This window comes from Gigantopelta aegis, chromosome 4, assembly GCF_016097555.1.
Source record: "Gigantopelta aegis isolate Gae_Host chromosome 4, Gae_host_genome, whole genome shotgun sequence".
Lineage (NCBI taxonomy): Eukaryota > Metazoa > Mollusca > Gastropoda > Neomphalida > Peltospiridae > Gigantopelta > Gigantopelta aegis.
In genome coordinates this window covers 70,788,610-70,802,676 of record NC_054702.1, presented here as the reverse complement: position 1 = coordinate 70,802,676, position 14,067 = coordinate 70,788,610, and the positions used below count along the sequence as shown (strand labels likewise).

Genomic DNA, 14,067 nt, shown 5'->3' with positions numbered 1-14,067 from the left:
TTTTTATACACATTTTGCACGTGTTACTTAAGAAGTCCATGCAAAATGTTAAATTGATTTTTTACCAATTGATTGCGACAACAATGGCCAATGCCAGAACAGGGAGTGGTGTTTGCACGATTTTTTATTTTATGCACTTTGACTATCAGTCTGATATAAGAAAATATTTAAGAAATCATTGGTATACTTTCTTTTGCCCGTCAGTATGTTTATAAAATGGTGTGAACATACACGCATGGTATCACACTGCAATCTGACAAGGGTTAAAATACATACCTGGCTTACAATGTTACCAGGCCCTAATATAGCTGATGAAATGGCGCTTTTTTCCCCACTGAAATGTGGTTACGTTGCCGAGTTATTAGCAGTAACGAGATGTTAAAATTGCAGTAATATTTTGGACCTAATCCGATTTCAGAAACAAAATCACACAACAGACATGAAGACACGAGACTTGTTTAGTATTATAGCTCACTTAACACCTTGTCGGTCTGTTGTTTTAATTTGGCATCAGAACATAGCAATGACCGACTAATTATCACTTACTTAAAGGGACACGCCATTTTCTCACAAATAAAATTGCACTTTACTTACGTTTTATTATTTAGAATATACATTTCCATTCACCTGAAGTGTTTTTTGGTAATCCTGGTTATCCTGGTGTTTGTAATACCACAAAATGCATTTTTCGAATTTCTTAAAAATGCACGCGCGTTTAAAAAAACAAAATGTTGAGCAGACAAGGTCTAATCTATTTTTAGAGGGGATCTTCCCGTTTCAGCACCGCAGACGTTGGTATACCACGTGACCATTAACATTTTGGTTCGGTTTGTTTTCTCGTGCACGGTTCGCGCAATCAACATCCGATTTCTGGTCGTTCATTTGTGAGGTTTTTCTTCACAGTTCGTGAACATTTTCATTAACAATAAAGTTCAGACAAGTAAGTATCTCAATACAAAACATTACAAACCCTTAAAACCAACAGTACCTGGTGCCGAATAGCAAATGTAGGCTAATTGTGGTTTATATATCAAATTTATTATTTCAAACACTGTAGTATAGTCAACATGGTCAGTGACGGACTATCATTGTCGTCATTCCGATTCAAGTACCATGATTGCTGCAGCAGCCACTTTCTCAACAGAAGCACCCAAACTCATTCCTATTGCTGTCCAGGACAGAACAGTTGGAACATGCCCAGGAGAGGTGAAAGGAATGCACCCCAAGTCTGTGTGCACTCTGGGAAATTTGTCATGACATAGGCATTTCTGTACTTCGAGCGACATCTACCGGTGACATCAGATTACTAACTTTCAAAATCATTTTAAGTAATTGGGTCACAGGGATTCCCATGGTATTTATCGATATAAAACCTGCTTTTTCACTCTATTTTATAAAAAGTTACAGTTTTGTAAATTAACCAAAATTAGAATTAATTTTCGCGGGCTGAAACTAGGGCATGTGACTTTAATACTAGTGCATTTTAATGAAAATATTCAATTGCTTTGCTTAAATTTTGCTACTGGGAGTAGTGGTATTTAGTAACGAAATATTATGATTCGAACCAAGTGTATACTTTGGAACCTTTGAAAATGAAAAGTTTGTTTTGTTTTATGACACCACTAGAGCACATTGATTTATTTAATCATCAGCTATTGGATGTCAAATATTTAGTAATTTTGACATATAGTTTTAGAGAGGAAACCTACTACATTTTTCCATTAGTAGCAAGGGATTTTTTTACATGGGCTACCAGGGCTACAATGTAGCTCTGGATGAACACAAAATTTCGCCAAATTATCTATAAAACTTCAAAAATGACAGAAAACCAGTTATTTCCTAATAAAATGTAGTACAATTATTTCGCCAACTCAAAATAAAAGTTTTAAAAATTCGCTATTGGCGATTGCCAGAGCTAGCCCTGGCTACGTCCAGCCACCTTTCAAAATTAATGTGAAATATGATGTTTTAGTATTGTGTAGTGATCTCTGAAATCTGTGTAGTGAATTGTGATACTCAACAAAATGTTCCCTGATGTACAACACCTTGTAACAGATGAAGAAATGGTCTTACCCACAAATCATGTTCGGAGTAATCAAACAGCAGCCACACTTTTCGGTCTGTATGTGACAAGAAGACTTTCTGCAGGCTGATTACATTTGAATGTTTTAACTCACGGAGCAACTGCAAATACATATTCAAATGTACGTACTGATAGAACAAGATCCAAGTAACCAGTCAAAAAAAGAAAATTTATCAAACTAAGCATATTACATGTACATACATGTATATATGCATATAAAAGATCTTTGACAAATTTATATATGTATCAATAAAACATGTACTTAAAAAATTATAACCATTACTGACAACTGAAAGGATGTGCCTTTAAATGACATAATTAAATAGTATTCATTTTAAATTCCACAACCACTGTGCACATCAACCCAGAGTACAATTCATTCTTATGATTAACAATGTCTTCTCCTGTTATAGTAAATACTCACTGCAATTTCTCTACATGCTGACATAGAGATTCCTGTACCTTCAATCTGCTTCAAAGCATACTCTCGTGCATCACTACTAGCAGTACTAAGTAAAAAAACACAAAAACAAAAGTTACTATACACATGTATGTGTGTAAGTGATGATTTGTTCAGTGTTCTGGGCATAAACTATTCTCTAGATGCAAAAGGACTTTCCTTTGGCATTGGCATTTTTTTGCCAAATGTATACATGTACATATAACTGCTGGGATTCAAACCCAGCAATCTCGGCTTGTGCATCCTTCCCGCTAGCCACGACAAACCTCCAAATTAATAGCCGCCTGCAAAAATTAAAAAGTCAATTTTTTAGACCTAGCAGGTGAAATAGAAGTGCAGTATCGCAGATCATTTTTTCAAGAGATGAATCGGTATGTAGGTTTATGTCATATGTTATTTAGTTTGTGAATCGGTTATATCCTACCACTGGCAAATATATTCCTTTGTTTTACTAAATCTTATTGCGAGACCGCCAGACTAGGGGAGCAATTCAGCAACTCGTGGCAGTAGAGCGTGCACATGAAAGGGTGGAATTTCAGACACCGACGTCTTGTTGATTGTGGAGTGGCTGGACATGCCAAAACATATTGTAGCCTGGCAGAGGGTTAGATAACTGGTAGTCCGAGTAAGAAATTGGTAGCCAAAAATCCTCGGGCCACCACTAAGGTCGAGCCCTGAATATATATATATGGAGGGGAGGGGCGAAACGACCCGTTTGGAGGACGAACCGACTCAGGGTGAATCTGGATAAGGGTGAAATGACCTGATAGGCCTACCTTCAAGGCAGTTAGTTAGTGACCAAGATAAATGTGAAGTTTACTAGTCAGATTTAGCATTAAACCAAAAACAGGGTGGTAATTCGTAGGGATCATCATTCTTATTACAGCTTTATTACATTTAGAAGGAAGTGTTTTAGCAATCTTACACATTACGCAGTTAAAAAATGTAATGTTTATTGTGTCAACCCAATGATTCGGGCCACGTCACGTACTATACTATGTAGCCCGAGTACTCTGACTGTAAGAGAGCTAGACGGACATTTGGACATAAACACACTCTCATTACAGTCAGAGACCAACCTATGTCTTTTTTTGGCAATTCCTGACTACCAAACGGTAGGCAACGAGTCCCGCTCTAATACCACAACAATCCTATGTTTGACGTCAAATACCTTTACATCAATCATTTTCGAGTTAAGTGATACAAAAAAATCCACATATTAATCACTAATACACATACTACAGAAAGAAACCCGACAGCACCCACATTCAGCTACGCTTCGTGACATTCCATCGCAACAATTACGAAGCTTGGCGATCTATTTCGAGACTGGGCGATTCCGCCTTGTGCAGCAGTTACAGGGGTCATCTCATAAGAGGAGGCAGTACGTAGCACATACTTTTGCCGTATCCTATCGATAACACCCCAAATGTATCCTTCAAATTCAAAATGGAATCAATAATGTGTAATTGTTTTGGTTTAATGACGTAATGAAATCCAAATTCATCCAAAACGGCATTAGCCAACTCTTCCATGTTGTAACTTCGCTTGATATGAGACGGCCCCTGTAACTGCTGCACAAGGCGGAATCGCCCAGTGCGCGATCACGTGGTCTACGTCTCGAAATAGATCGCCGAGCTTTGCAATTGTTGCGACGGAGTGTCACGAAGCGTAGCTGAATGTGGGTGCTGTCGGGTTTCTTTCTGTAGTAAGTGTATTAGTGGTTAATATGTGGATTTTTTTTGTATCACTTAACTCGAAAATGATTGATGTAAAGGTATTTGACGTCAAACATAGGATTGTTGTGGTATTAGAGCGGGACTGTTGCCAAACGTTTGGTAGTCAGGAATTGCCAAAAAAAGACATAGGTTGGTCTCTGACTGTAATGAGAGCGTGTTTATGTCCAAATGTCCGTCTTGCTCTCTTACAGTCAGAGTACTCGGGCTATATACTATGTAACTATGTTACATCATGGCATGTAAAATATTACCTCTCCTTTCCCTGAGTTGACTTTCGTGTAGCTTTGTAAACATGACCATATGTTCCTCTGCCGACCTTGCATCCTTCATAATCAAATAAATCTTCAACTTTAGCCCTGTCATTGGCCGTTTTAAGCTTAAATTCGTAGTCCATGTTTAATCATGTTAATTTGTACAAAATGCGCCACTGTGATAAAAGAGCTGAATCGGTCTAGAAAGTCTGCATGAATTACCCCCCTTTGGACTAGCGATTCAGCCGGGGGAAAAAGAAACACGCCGCACATCGTGTGAGTTGCGAGTAATCGTGGGGAAGGAAGAGGTGGAAAATAATGGTAAAAATTGCGCCATGCCCTCTAACAAGCTGCCTGGAACCTTTTGGAAACAAGTGAAAACGTCATTATTTGTGTGTGGTGGTGGAGTTCTGACATTTTTTGGAATATCGCTGTACCAGGGCAATGAAAGGTTTTATGAAAATCAAGTCATGCCACTGTCCATGCGAGTATTTGATGCAGAATCGGCACACAAATTTGCAGTCAAAATGGCCAAATACAAACTTATCCCACGGTCCAGGTATCTTGACCCACAGAGTCTTAAAACTGTCGTTTGGGGTCAGCAGTTCAGTAACCCAATTGGCTTAGCTGCAGGATTTGACAAGGATGGGGATGCAGTTGATGGACTGCTTTCTCTAGGTTTTGGATTTGTAGAGATTGGAAGCGTTACACCAGTTGCACAAGCAGGCAACCCCCGGCCACGTGTATTCAGGCTCACAGAAGACAAGGCAATTATTAACAGATACGGTTTTAACAGTGAAGGACATGAGGCTGTGTACAGCAAGTTGAGATCCAGAGAACAGTCTAGGTTTCCAGATTCAAAATGTCCTAGAATGGATGAGCAGAGAAATATGTTGAATATTAATTTGTGGACAGAAACGGATCCTCCAAAAATAAATTTGAAAAGAGAACAAGGAATTTTAGGAATAAATCTAGGAAACAATAAGCTATCTTCATATCCTGTTGATGATTATGTGAAAGGTGTGAAACGATTTGGAAAAGTGGGCGACTATCTTGTCATCAATGTGTCTAGTCCAAATACACCTGGTTTACGTGCTATGCAAGGGCGCAAGGCATTGGGAACTTTATTAGATCAGGTTGTTAAAGAACGGGACAGTCTGCATTGTGATCCAAAGCCAGCATTATTATTGAAAATAGCCCCCGATCTTTCAGATCAGGATAAGCAAGACATAGCTGCAGTAGTGTCCAGGGAGAAGGGGGGTGTTGACGGCCTCATAGTTACTAACACAACCACCAGTCGACCGTCTGAACTACAGAGCCTCCACAAAGATGAGACGGGAGGTTTGAGTGGTGAGCCTCTACGTGAGATGGCTACCAGCACAGTGCATGACATGTACAGACTAACCAGAGGGAAAATACCCATAATTGGGGTTGGTGGCATCAGTTCAGGGAGAGATGCATTTGACAAAATAAAAGCAGGAGCCAGTTTGGTACAGATTTATACTGCACTAGTCTACAAGGGTCCACCTATTGTTAACAAGATAAAAAGGGAACTTTCAGAGATTTTGGAAAAAGAAGGATACTCCAGTATTGCTGATGCAGTTGGAGCTGATCATACTCCATTAAAATAATTACTGAGGGAACTGAAAAAAATCCAGTGTGATATTGATATATGTAATATGATTATATCATGCAGAAATTTTAAGTTACATGATCGAATTTCATACTTACAGAAACTATGCAATACAATGATGCAAGTGATTTGTTTGGCTTTTTTTCATAAATGCATACATATTATTTTCACAAAGAATATTATATAGACTGCATTTTATCCTGAAAAATTACATGGTTAACTCTGGGTGATCAGAAAAGTTTGCCAAATCAACATTTTAAACTTTAAAAATGGCAAAACCCCAGTTATTTTCTAATAAAATAACATTTACTACATGAAATTTATTCACCAAATTAAAATAAAATTTGCAGTTGGCAAATTTGGCGAGTGCCAGAGCTAGCCCTGAATGAGCTTTAAATATGATATAATTTTTTATTTCAACTTTTATTTTTAAATAGGTATCAGTATTATGGTATAATCAACATAAAGGTAGGGAATATTTTGTTTTCAAAATGTTGATTATAGTGATGTTTGTACTCGATTGAAAATTGATTAGCAACTATGTTTAATGTTTTAAAATTGTGTAGCAATCTCTAAAATTTGTGTAGCAAATCGTGACGCCATATGAAACAAAATGTTTCCTGAAAGGTACTTGCTGGTAAATGTATGAGCAGACTTATCTGCTGCTTAGAGTAGGCCTATATCTTCTGGACATGGTTTCAAACTGTATATTGTAACTTTTTTGTTCCTGAAGCGAATCTAAATTTGTGATGGGGTTGGGCAGAGCCATGTGGTAAAGCACTCATCTGATGTGCAGTCAGTCTAGAATTGATCCCTTCCGGTGGGTCACTTAGGCTATTTCTCATTTCAGCCAGAGTTACACATCTGGTGTAACAAAGGCTATGGTATGTACTATCCTGTCTGTGGGATGGTGCACATAAAAGATGCCTTGCTGCTAACTAAAAGAAGTAGCCCATATGCTATGTCAGCAGGTTTCTTGTCATTAGCTATGTGGTCCATAACCATATAATAATAATAAAAATGTTGTTCTTCTTTCCTCTCCAAAATTTCTGAAAATATTCTTCTGAGATGTGCTACTGCTAGACTGTTTTCTACAGTGAAAACATTTGTGATATAACATTTATCTGTTTTACAATGTATAATTGAAAAAAACTATTCATATATGATTAGCTCCATGATGCAGCTGCAGTCCAAGATTTGATGGGGCAGCCACAGGATTGACTAACATCAGTGCATACATTAGCTATATATACTGTTCCAACCAGTGCATCAGGATTATAATGTTTGTAGGCTAAAAACCCAAATCCAATCCCTTACAATTAGTATACCCTATAATATGTAAATACAGGATGTTTCTGCTCTCATTAATTCCCTGCACTCGTGAAACCTTGCCGTTTAAGGGACAATAGCTATCACACTGACTCCTCATCACTCAATTGAGACACGGTTTAAAAAAAAATTGTACTCCAAAATGCTAGATACGCTTGTTTTTTCATGGCAATTAAGGTCTGTCATATATAGGATTTTTAAAGTAGGTTTTGGATCATATACAGTTTGTAATGACTTTTATACTGATATATTTGTACAACTCTGTAGGCCTATGGCAGAAATAAGTTAAAGTATCACTTTTTTGTGATTGAATATTTTTGTTACTAGACATTTCATGTGCACATGTACATTTGTAGATTTACAGTTTGAAGTAAATGGATTTGAAGGATTCCTTTTGGTTCTTTTTGTTTGTCTTAACGGGGTGGGATTTAGCTCAGTTGGTAGAGTGCTCTCTGTAGGTGCTTGCATTGCAGGATCGAACCACCTTGGTGGATCCATTCAACTGAGTTTTTTCTCGTTCCAGCCAGTCAACTGGTCAAAGATCGTGGTATGTACTTTCCTGTCTGTGGTAAAGTGCATAAAAAAGATCCTTTGCTGCAATAGGAAAAATGTTGTGGGTTTACCTCTGATGACTACGAGTCGGAATTGCCAAATGTTTAACATACATTAGGGAGATGATTAATTAATCAATGTGCTCTAGTGGTGTCGTTAAACAAAACAAACTTTAATTTGTCTTAACAGCTTTATCTGTATAGTGTCCACTTAGTTAATGGTGGCTCCAGTCATGTTCACATTTTAGGGGTGGATGTCTTGCCTGTGGTGGATGCAAGTTTTTTCTCTCATTTCAACAAGATTCCTTTGACTGGTACATCAAAGGATATGAGTATACTGTCCTTCAATGGCTTCATATCAAGGATTCCGTGTTGCTTTTTCAGGAGAAGTAGGTATATGTCATGTTTTTGACTGAAAATAATGATGTATGTGTTAAGATCCCCAAATAGCCATTTTGAAATGAGAAAATTGCAGGTTCCTCTGTGTATACACGTGTCACTGAAGCTTCGTTGTAAATACTTGTTGCATATCTATATGCCACATGGGTTTCTGTCTGATCTGACATTTGCAATGGCTTGATGTTGTTAATAATGTACATCGTTGAAAGCCTATTTTAAACTTCTAAATCTTGCTTTGTACATTTTAATAATTTGGCCTAGTGTTTCACATTCTTGGGTGAGGGTAGGACATCTACAGTACTTAAAACTTTATGGTAAACTAACATAAAGGCAGTCTAATTCTTTCAAAAATGCCTAGCTGACCAGGATATTACATCTTCCTCACTAAAAATGAATAAATCCATTATATCCATGTGTTAAACTGGATTTTTGAAATTTGCACATCTTAACACCCTTTTCTGTATCTGCTTTCTCTCAATTTTTGCCCTTCCATGCCTAAAAAGTTAAATTAACTTCTATCTATTTGCAGTAACTCATAAAACCTGACTATTTAGCTAAAAATCATTTCATCTGGTTGCATGGATCCAAGTTGCTCACAAGGGACATGAAGGAAAGAAATGTTTTATTTAACGACGCACTCAACACATTTTAGGGGCGAGACATAGCCCAGTGGTACAGCGCTGTCAGTGTGGGATCGATCCCCGTCGATGGGGCCCATTGGGCTATTTCTCGTTCCAGCCAGTGCACCACGACTGGTATAACAAAGGCTGTGGTATGTACTAACCTGTCTGTGGGATGGTGCATATAAAAGATCCCTTTCTGTGAGTAGCCCATGAAGTGGCGACAACGGGTTTCCTCTCTCAATATGTGTGTGGTCCTTAACCATATAAAATTAAAATACATTGTGTTGAGTGCGTTGTTAAATAAAACATTTCTTTCTTTCAACACATTTTATTTACAGTTATATGGCATCAGACATGGTTAAGGACCACATAGATATTGAGAGAGGTAACCCGCTGTCGTCACTTCATGAGCTACTCTTTTCGACTAGCAGCAAGGGATCTTTTATATGCACCATCCCACAGACAGGGTAGTACATACCACAGCCATTGATATACCAGTTGTGGTGCACTGGCTGGAATGAGAAATGGGCCCACCAACAGCGATCGATCCCAGACCAACTGCACATCGAGTGAGTGCTTTACCACTGGGCTACGTCCCGCCCACAAGGGATATGATGTAACTTAATGCAAAAACACTTCCTGGGTGCAATTTAATTGCTATAGGATCAATCGCCCCAATGATGGGGAGTTTCTTCTCATTCCAACATATTGGTGACTGGTAGCCTACACCAACGGCATTGGTATGTTCTGTTCTATCTAAGTGAAAGTGCTTTTAAAATTTTCTTGCTGCTTTTAGAAGTGTGTGGGGGCATCATTTCATTTCAGCTTATATCCAATTAAGGTTCAAGCACACTGTCCTGGGCACACAGCTCGGCTATCTGGCCTGTCTGTCCAGGACAGTGGGTTAGTTGTTAGTGGTTTGTGAGAGACCAGAAGGTGCAGTGGTCTTACACCTACCCATCGAGTTGTTAAATATCGCTCTGGGTGAGAGCCGGTACCGAGCTGCGAACCCAGTACCTACCAGCCTCATGTCCGATGACGCCACCACCCAGGCCGGTGTTGGCATCAGGTTTCGTATCAAAGTAACCATGTGTCCAACTGGTAGTTTAAAATTTGCTGAACAAATATTCCTTTTTTCTCCTATATTACAAATCTGAATAAAATGTTCAGTAATATTATTTGCACTGCCAACTGCCTTCCTTGTACTAGCACAATGTTGCAAGAATCTTTTCGTGTTTTGTGCTCGGGTCCAGTTCACTACTGTAAACTCATTGTACTAAATATTGCATACAAAGATGATTTCATAAATGCAACACCAATGAACGCTGCCATCTTTGTCACTTAATATAGAAGTGGATGTATACACAGTATATAGCCTCAACTAATGAAGGCTGGCTATTTACACAGTGGTCGTATTTTGGGAGGAAAGCCACTACACCCCATGTAAACTTTCCTGTGGTTACATTTAGTGGTAAATATAATTTTTAAAATCTCATACATTAATTCAGTTTTTATCCAGTTGTGTGATATTAAGGTACTGTCCATCTATATGGAGCAAATACATTCCATACAGACCATTGCATGATCACCACACTATGGTAAACCTCCATGTTGCATATTTCATTTTCATTTTTAAATCCAAATACGGTTCAAGCATGCTGTTCTGGTCTACCTGTCTGGTACCAGTGTTGATGGTTGGTGTGAGTTGTGTAGTTGCCTTGCACACCTCCCAAATGAGCTGATAAAAATCAATCTCAATGCAAACTCTGTACCTACATGTATCAGTCTGAATGCCATTGCCATATGTTTGCCACATAAATGCTGCCGACTGAAGATAGCTGTGGTTAGGGCTGTTAAAGAATTTATCATTTGGGGAGGGGGATACACTGATTGATGGGTCTATTTTCCATTTGTAAACATGGTTTGAATAATGATTGTGTATTTTATTTTGTGAGTATATGAAAACACACTGCCTCCCATCCCTACTCCAAAGTAATCAATTCTGGCAAAGCCAGGTGCAGGACTTAGCCCAGTGGTCAAGTGCTTGCTTGATGCACTGTCCGTCTAGGATCAATCCCAGTCAGTGGGCCCATTGGGCTAATTTTTGTTCCAACCTCGCACCATTGCTGTGGTACGTGTATGTGCTATCCCGTCTGTTGGATGGTGCATATAAAACACACCTTGCTACTAATAGAAAACTCCTGGACAGACGAACCGGTACAGGCTGGCAACTGCACCAATGACTGGCATGCGCTACAACAGCTTGTTCTGACTGCACGTAAAACCCTGACATTTTGAGGAGCGAGGTGTAGCCCAGTGGTACAGCGCTCACTTGATGCGTGGTTGGTTTGGGATCGATCCCAGTCAGTGGGCCCATTGCACTATTTCTTGCTCCAGCCAGTGCACCATGACTGGTACATCAAAGGCCGTGGTATGTGCTATCCTGTCTATGGTATGGTGCATATAAAAGATCCTTTGCTGCTAATCGAAAAGAGTAGCCCATGAAGTGGTGACAGCAGGTTTCCTCTTTCAATATCTGTGTGGTCCTTAACCATATGTTTGACGCCATATAACCATAAATACAATGTGTTGAGTGTGTCGTTAAATAAAACGTCCTTCCTATGACATATAGTGTTTCCTCTTTAACACTATGTCAAATTTTCCAAATGTTCGACATCCAAAAGCCAATTATTAATAAATCAATGTGCTTTAAAATAGTAGTGTCGTTAAAAACAACAAACTCTAACTTTTCTGGCACACATCTTTAACAAACATTCCATTACTTTTGAAATGCTGAGTAAAGTTGATTCAACACAGATGTACACACCAGTACATGCTTTTATATATTGTATACTACTCAAAAGAATTTAAGGGTCAAAAATTTATAACCAAATAAGTTTCAGTGTATTAGATTGATGATGTAAACTACACCAAATTTTTTATTTATTGTTCCATATTTACAAAAAAACACAAATAAACGTCACTGTATACAAGAAAGTCACATGACATGCTGTCAAAGTTGAAGGTTGTCAAACATGGATTTTACACATTAGAACATTCGTTTAATAGTGTGTGAATCCACCCCTGGCGCGAATACACTCGACACATCGTTGCCTCATGCTGTTGATCAGACGTCTGCAGAACTCTTGGGGAATGGCCTGCCACTCTGTCATAAGAAGTTGACCCAGATCATGAAGGTTGGCCGGAGGGGCATGGTTATTCCGAACTCTCCTGCCTAATTCGTCCCAGGCGTGCTCTATTGGGGCCAAGTCAGGCGAATATGCTGGCCAATCCATCCTGGCGATACCTTGTTGTCTGAGAGTCCGTTACCACCCTGGCGCGGTGGGGTCTGGCATTGTCATCCTGCAGAACTGCCCCGCCGCCAATCTGCTGAAGGCCTGGGAGAACCAACGGCCGGATAATCTCATTCAGATAGCGGATTCCATTCAGATTGCCATCCACCACATAGAGGGGGGTCCTGTGGTGGATAGAGATGCCGCCCCACACCATGACGCTGCCACCACCGAAACGGTGACGTTGTCTAACGTTAACGTCAGCGAAGCGCTCCCCAGGACGTCTGTAGACACGAACCCGACCATCGTTGAACTGGAGACTAAACCTGGACTCATCAGTGAACATCACTCGACCCCACTGAACACGTTGCCACTGCAGATGAAGTGTGCACCAGTGACGTCTGGCCGTTCTATGATGTGGTAGGAGTGGTGGTCGAACAGCCTGGCGACGGCAGCGTAGATTATTGGCTCTCAGACGATTGCGTATGGTTTGATCAGACACTCGAGTTTCAGTCGCAGTCCGCAGATTGTCACATAATCGGCGTGCAGTGGTTGTGCGTTGACGTAGAGCCATATTGGTGATGTAGCGGTCCTCTCTATTTGTAGTGCTTCGGGGTCTTCCCGAACGTGGACGATTCTGAACAGAATTCGTTGCTTGGTACCGTTGCCACAGTCGGCCAACGACACTCTGACTGACACCAAGTCTCAGAGCAACATTTCTTTGCGTATTGCCATCCTGAAGCCAAGCAATAGCCCTTCCTCGATCTTCGATAGGCAGTTGACGTCGTACCATTGTCGAATTTGGAGTGTGCACCGTACAGGAACGCAAGCTCCAATTATACGGAAATTCAGCATTGGGAACATGGAATACACATGCAAAGCATGCAAATGAAGCGCTTTGTGAAAAAGCAAGTTATGGGCACTTAGCAGACCTTTCTCTTTCGCCCTAATTTACGTGCAAATGTAAGCATGTTTTCGCCATTAGAACTAGTCGACAGTGTCAATGACAGTGGATTTTAATTCATTTATGGGTTGCTTAGACCCACTTTCGTCAAAATGGAACAATACCATGCGTGACATTATGGTCTAGCTAATATAATTGACATTCAGAAAATAATGTCGAAAATATCGTCTGACCCGTAAATTCTTTTGAGTAGTATACATTCAAGTGACATTTTGTTTTAAATAACAAATATGACCAGAAAATGGCTAAACATCAAGAGGTATTAGCTACAAGACGAAAACCAGCTTCTTCTTAACACACGGATATGTATTACATTTTCATACTTTATTATCCATAATAAGAGAGATTTCATGCTGCTTTCATATTTAGACTTAGTCTGCCCTGTAAATTTGCCGACATCATGATTTTGTTATTAAAAATATACAACATAGACCAAGTCTAAATACGAAATTAGTGTTCTAAATAAGGACTTATCTGTTTGTGATAATCTGCAAGCAAAATGAACCTTAGTGGTTGTCCAGTGGACAAGCAAAAATTTATAATGCTGTTTCATTTTAAGCAATCAAAACATTGTCCTTGCTCTTGAACAAAACCAACAACTTATTTGGCCAAGTAGAAATATTGATGGACAAGTAGATTTGTAAATATACATGTCCGGTGGACTAATTCTGATTATTTCTATCACTGGAAATCATTTTCTAATCCCATATTGTTGCACTAAACTATTAAAAACTCACACACA

General features: G+C 39.3%; 2 protein-coding genes across 6 annotated transcripts in view; one reads left to right on the top strand and one right to left on the bottom strand.

Moving 5' to 3' along the window:
* Nucleotides 1–4,700, bottom strand: part of LOC121371026 (cyclin-dependent kinase 8-like) — a 31,512-nt gene extending 26,812 nt beyond the window's left edge. For all 5 annotated transcript variants that reach the window (XM_041496641.1, XM_041496636.1, XM_041496637.1 and 2 more), the window contains exons 1-3: nucleotides 4,534–4,700; nucleotides 2,508–2,592; nucleotides 2,074–2,184 (exon numbers count right to left, since the gene is read on the bottom strand). In XM_041496641.1, the coding sequence (XP_041352575.1) occupies nucleotides 2,074–2,184; nucleotides 2,508–2,592; nucleotides 4,534–4,676 (339 nt within the window). In that variant the 5' untranslated portion in view covers nucleotides 4,677–4,700. The remainder of the gene's footprint in view (nucleotides 1–2,073; nucleotides 2,185–2,507; nucleotides 2,593–4,533) is intronic.
* Nucleotides 4,701–4,777: 77 nt separating this feature from the next.
* On the top strand, nucleotides 4,778–7,883 carry LOC121371025 (dihydroorotate dehydrogenase (quinone), mitochondrial-like). The gene has a single exon (XM_041496635.1). The coding sequence runs from the start codon at nucleotides 4,869–4,871 to the stop codon at nucleotides 6,162–6,164; it is 1,296 nt and encodes a 431-aa protein (XP_041352569.1). The 5' UTR covers nucleotides 4,778–4,868; the 3' UTR covers nucleotides 6,165–7,883.
* The last annotated feature ends 6,184 nt before the right edge of the window (nucleotides 7,884–14,067 follow it).

Coding starts and splice junctions, on each gene's coding strand:
- LOC121371025 (XM_041496635.1), top strand. CDS start 4,869: ATGCCCTCTAACAAGCTGCCTGGAACCTTTTGGAAACAAGTGAAAACG.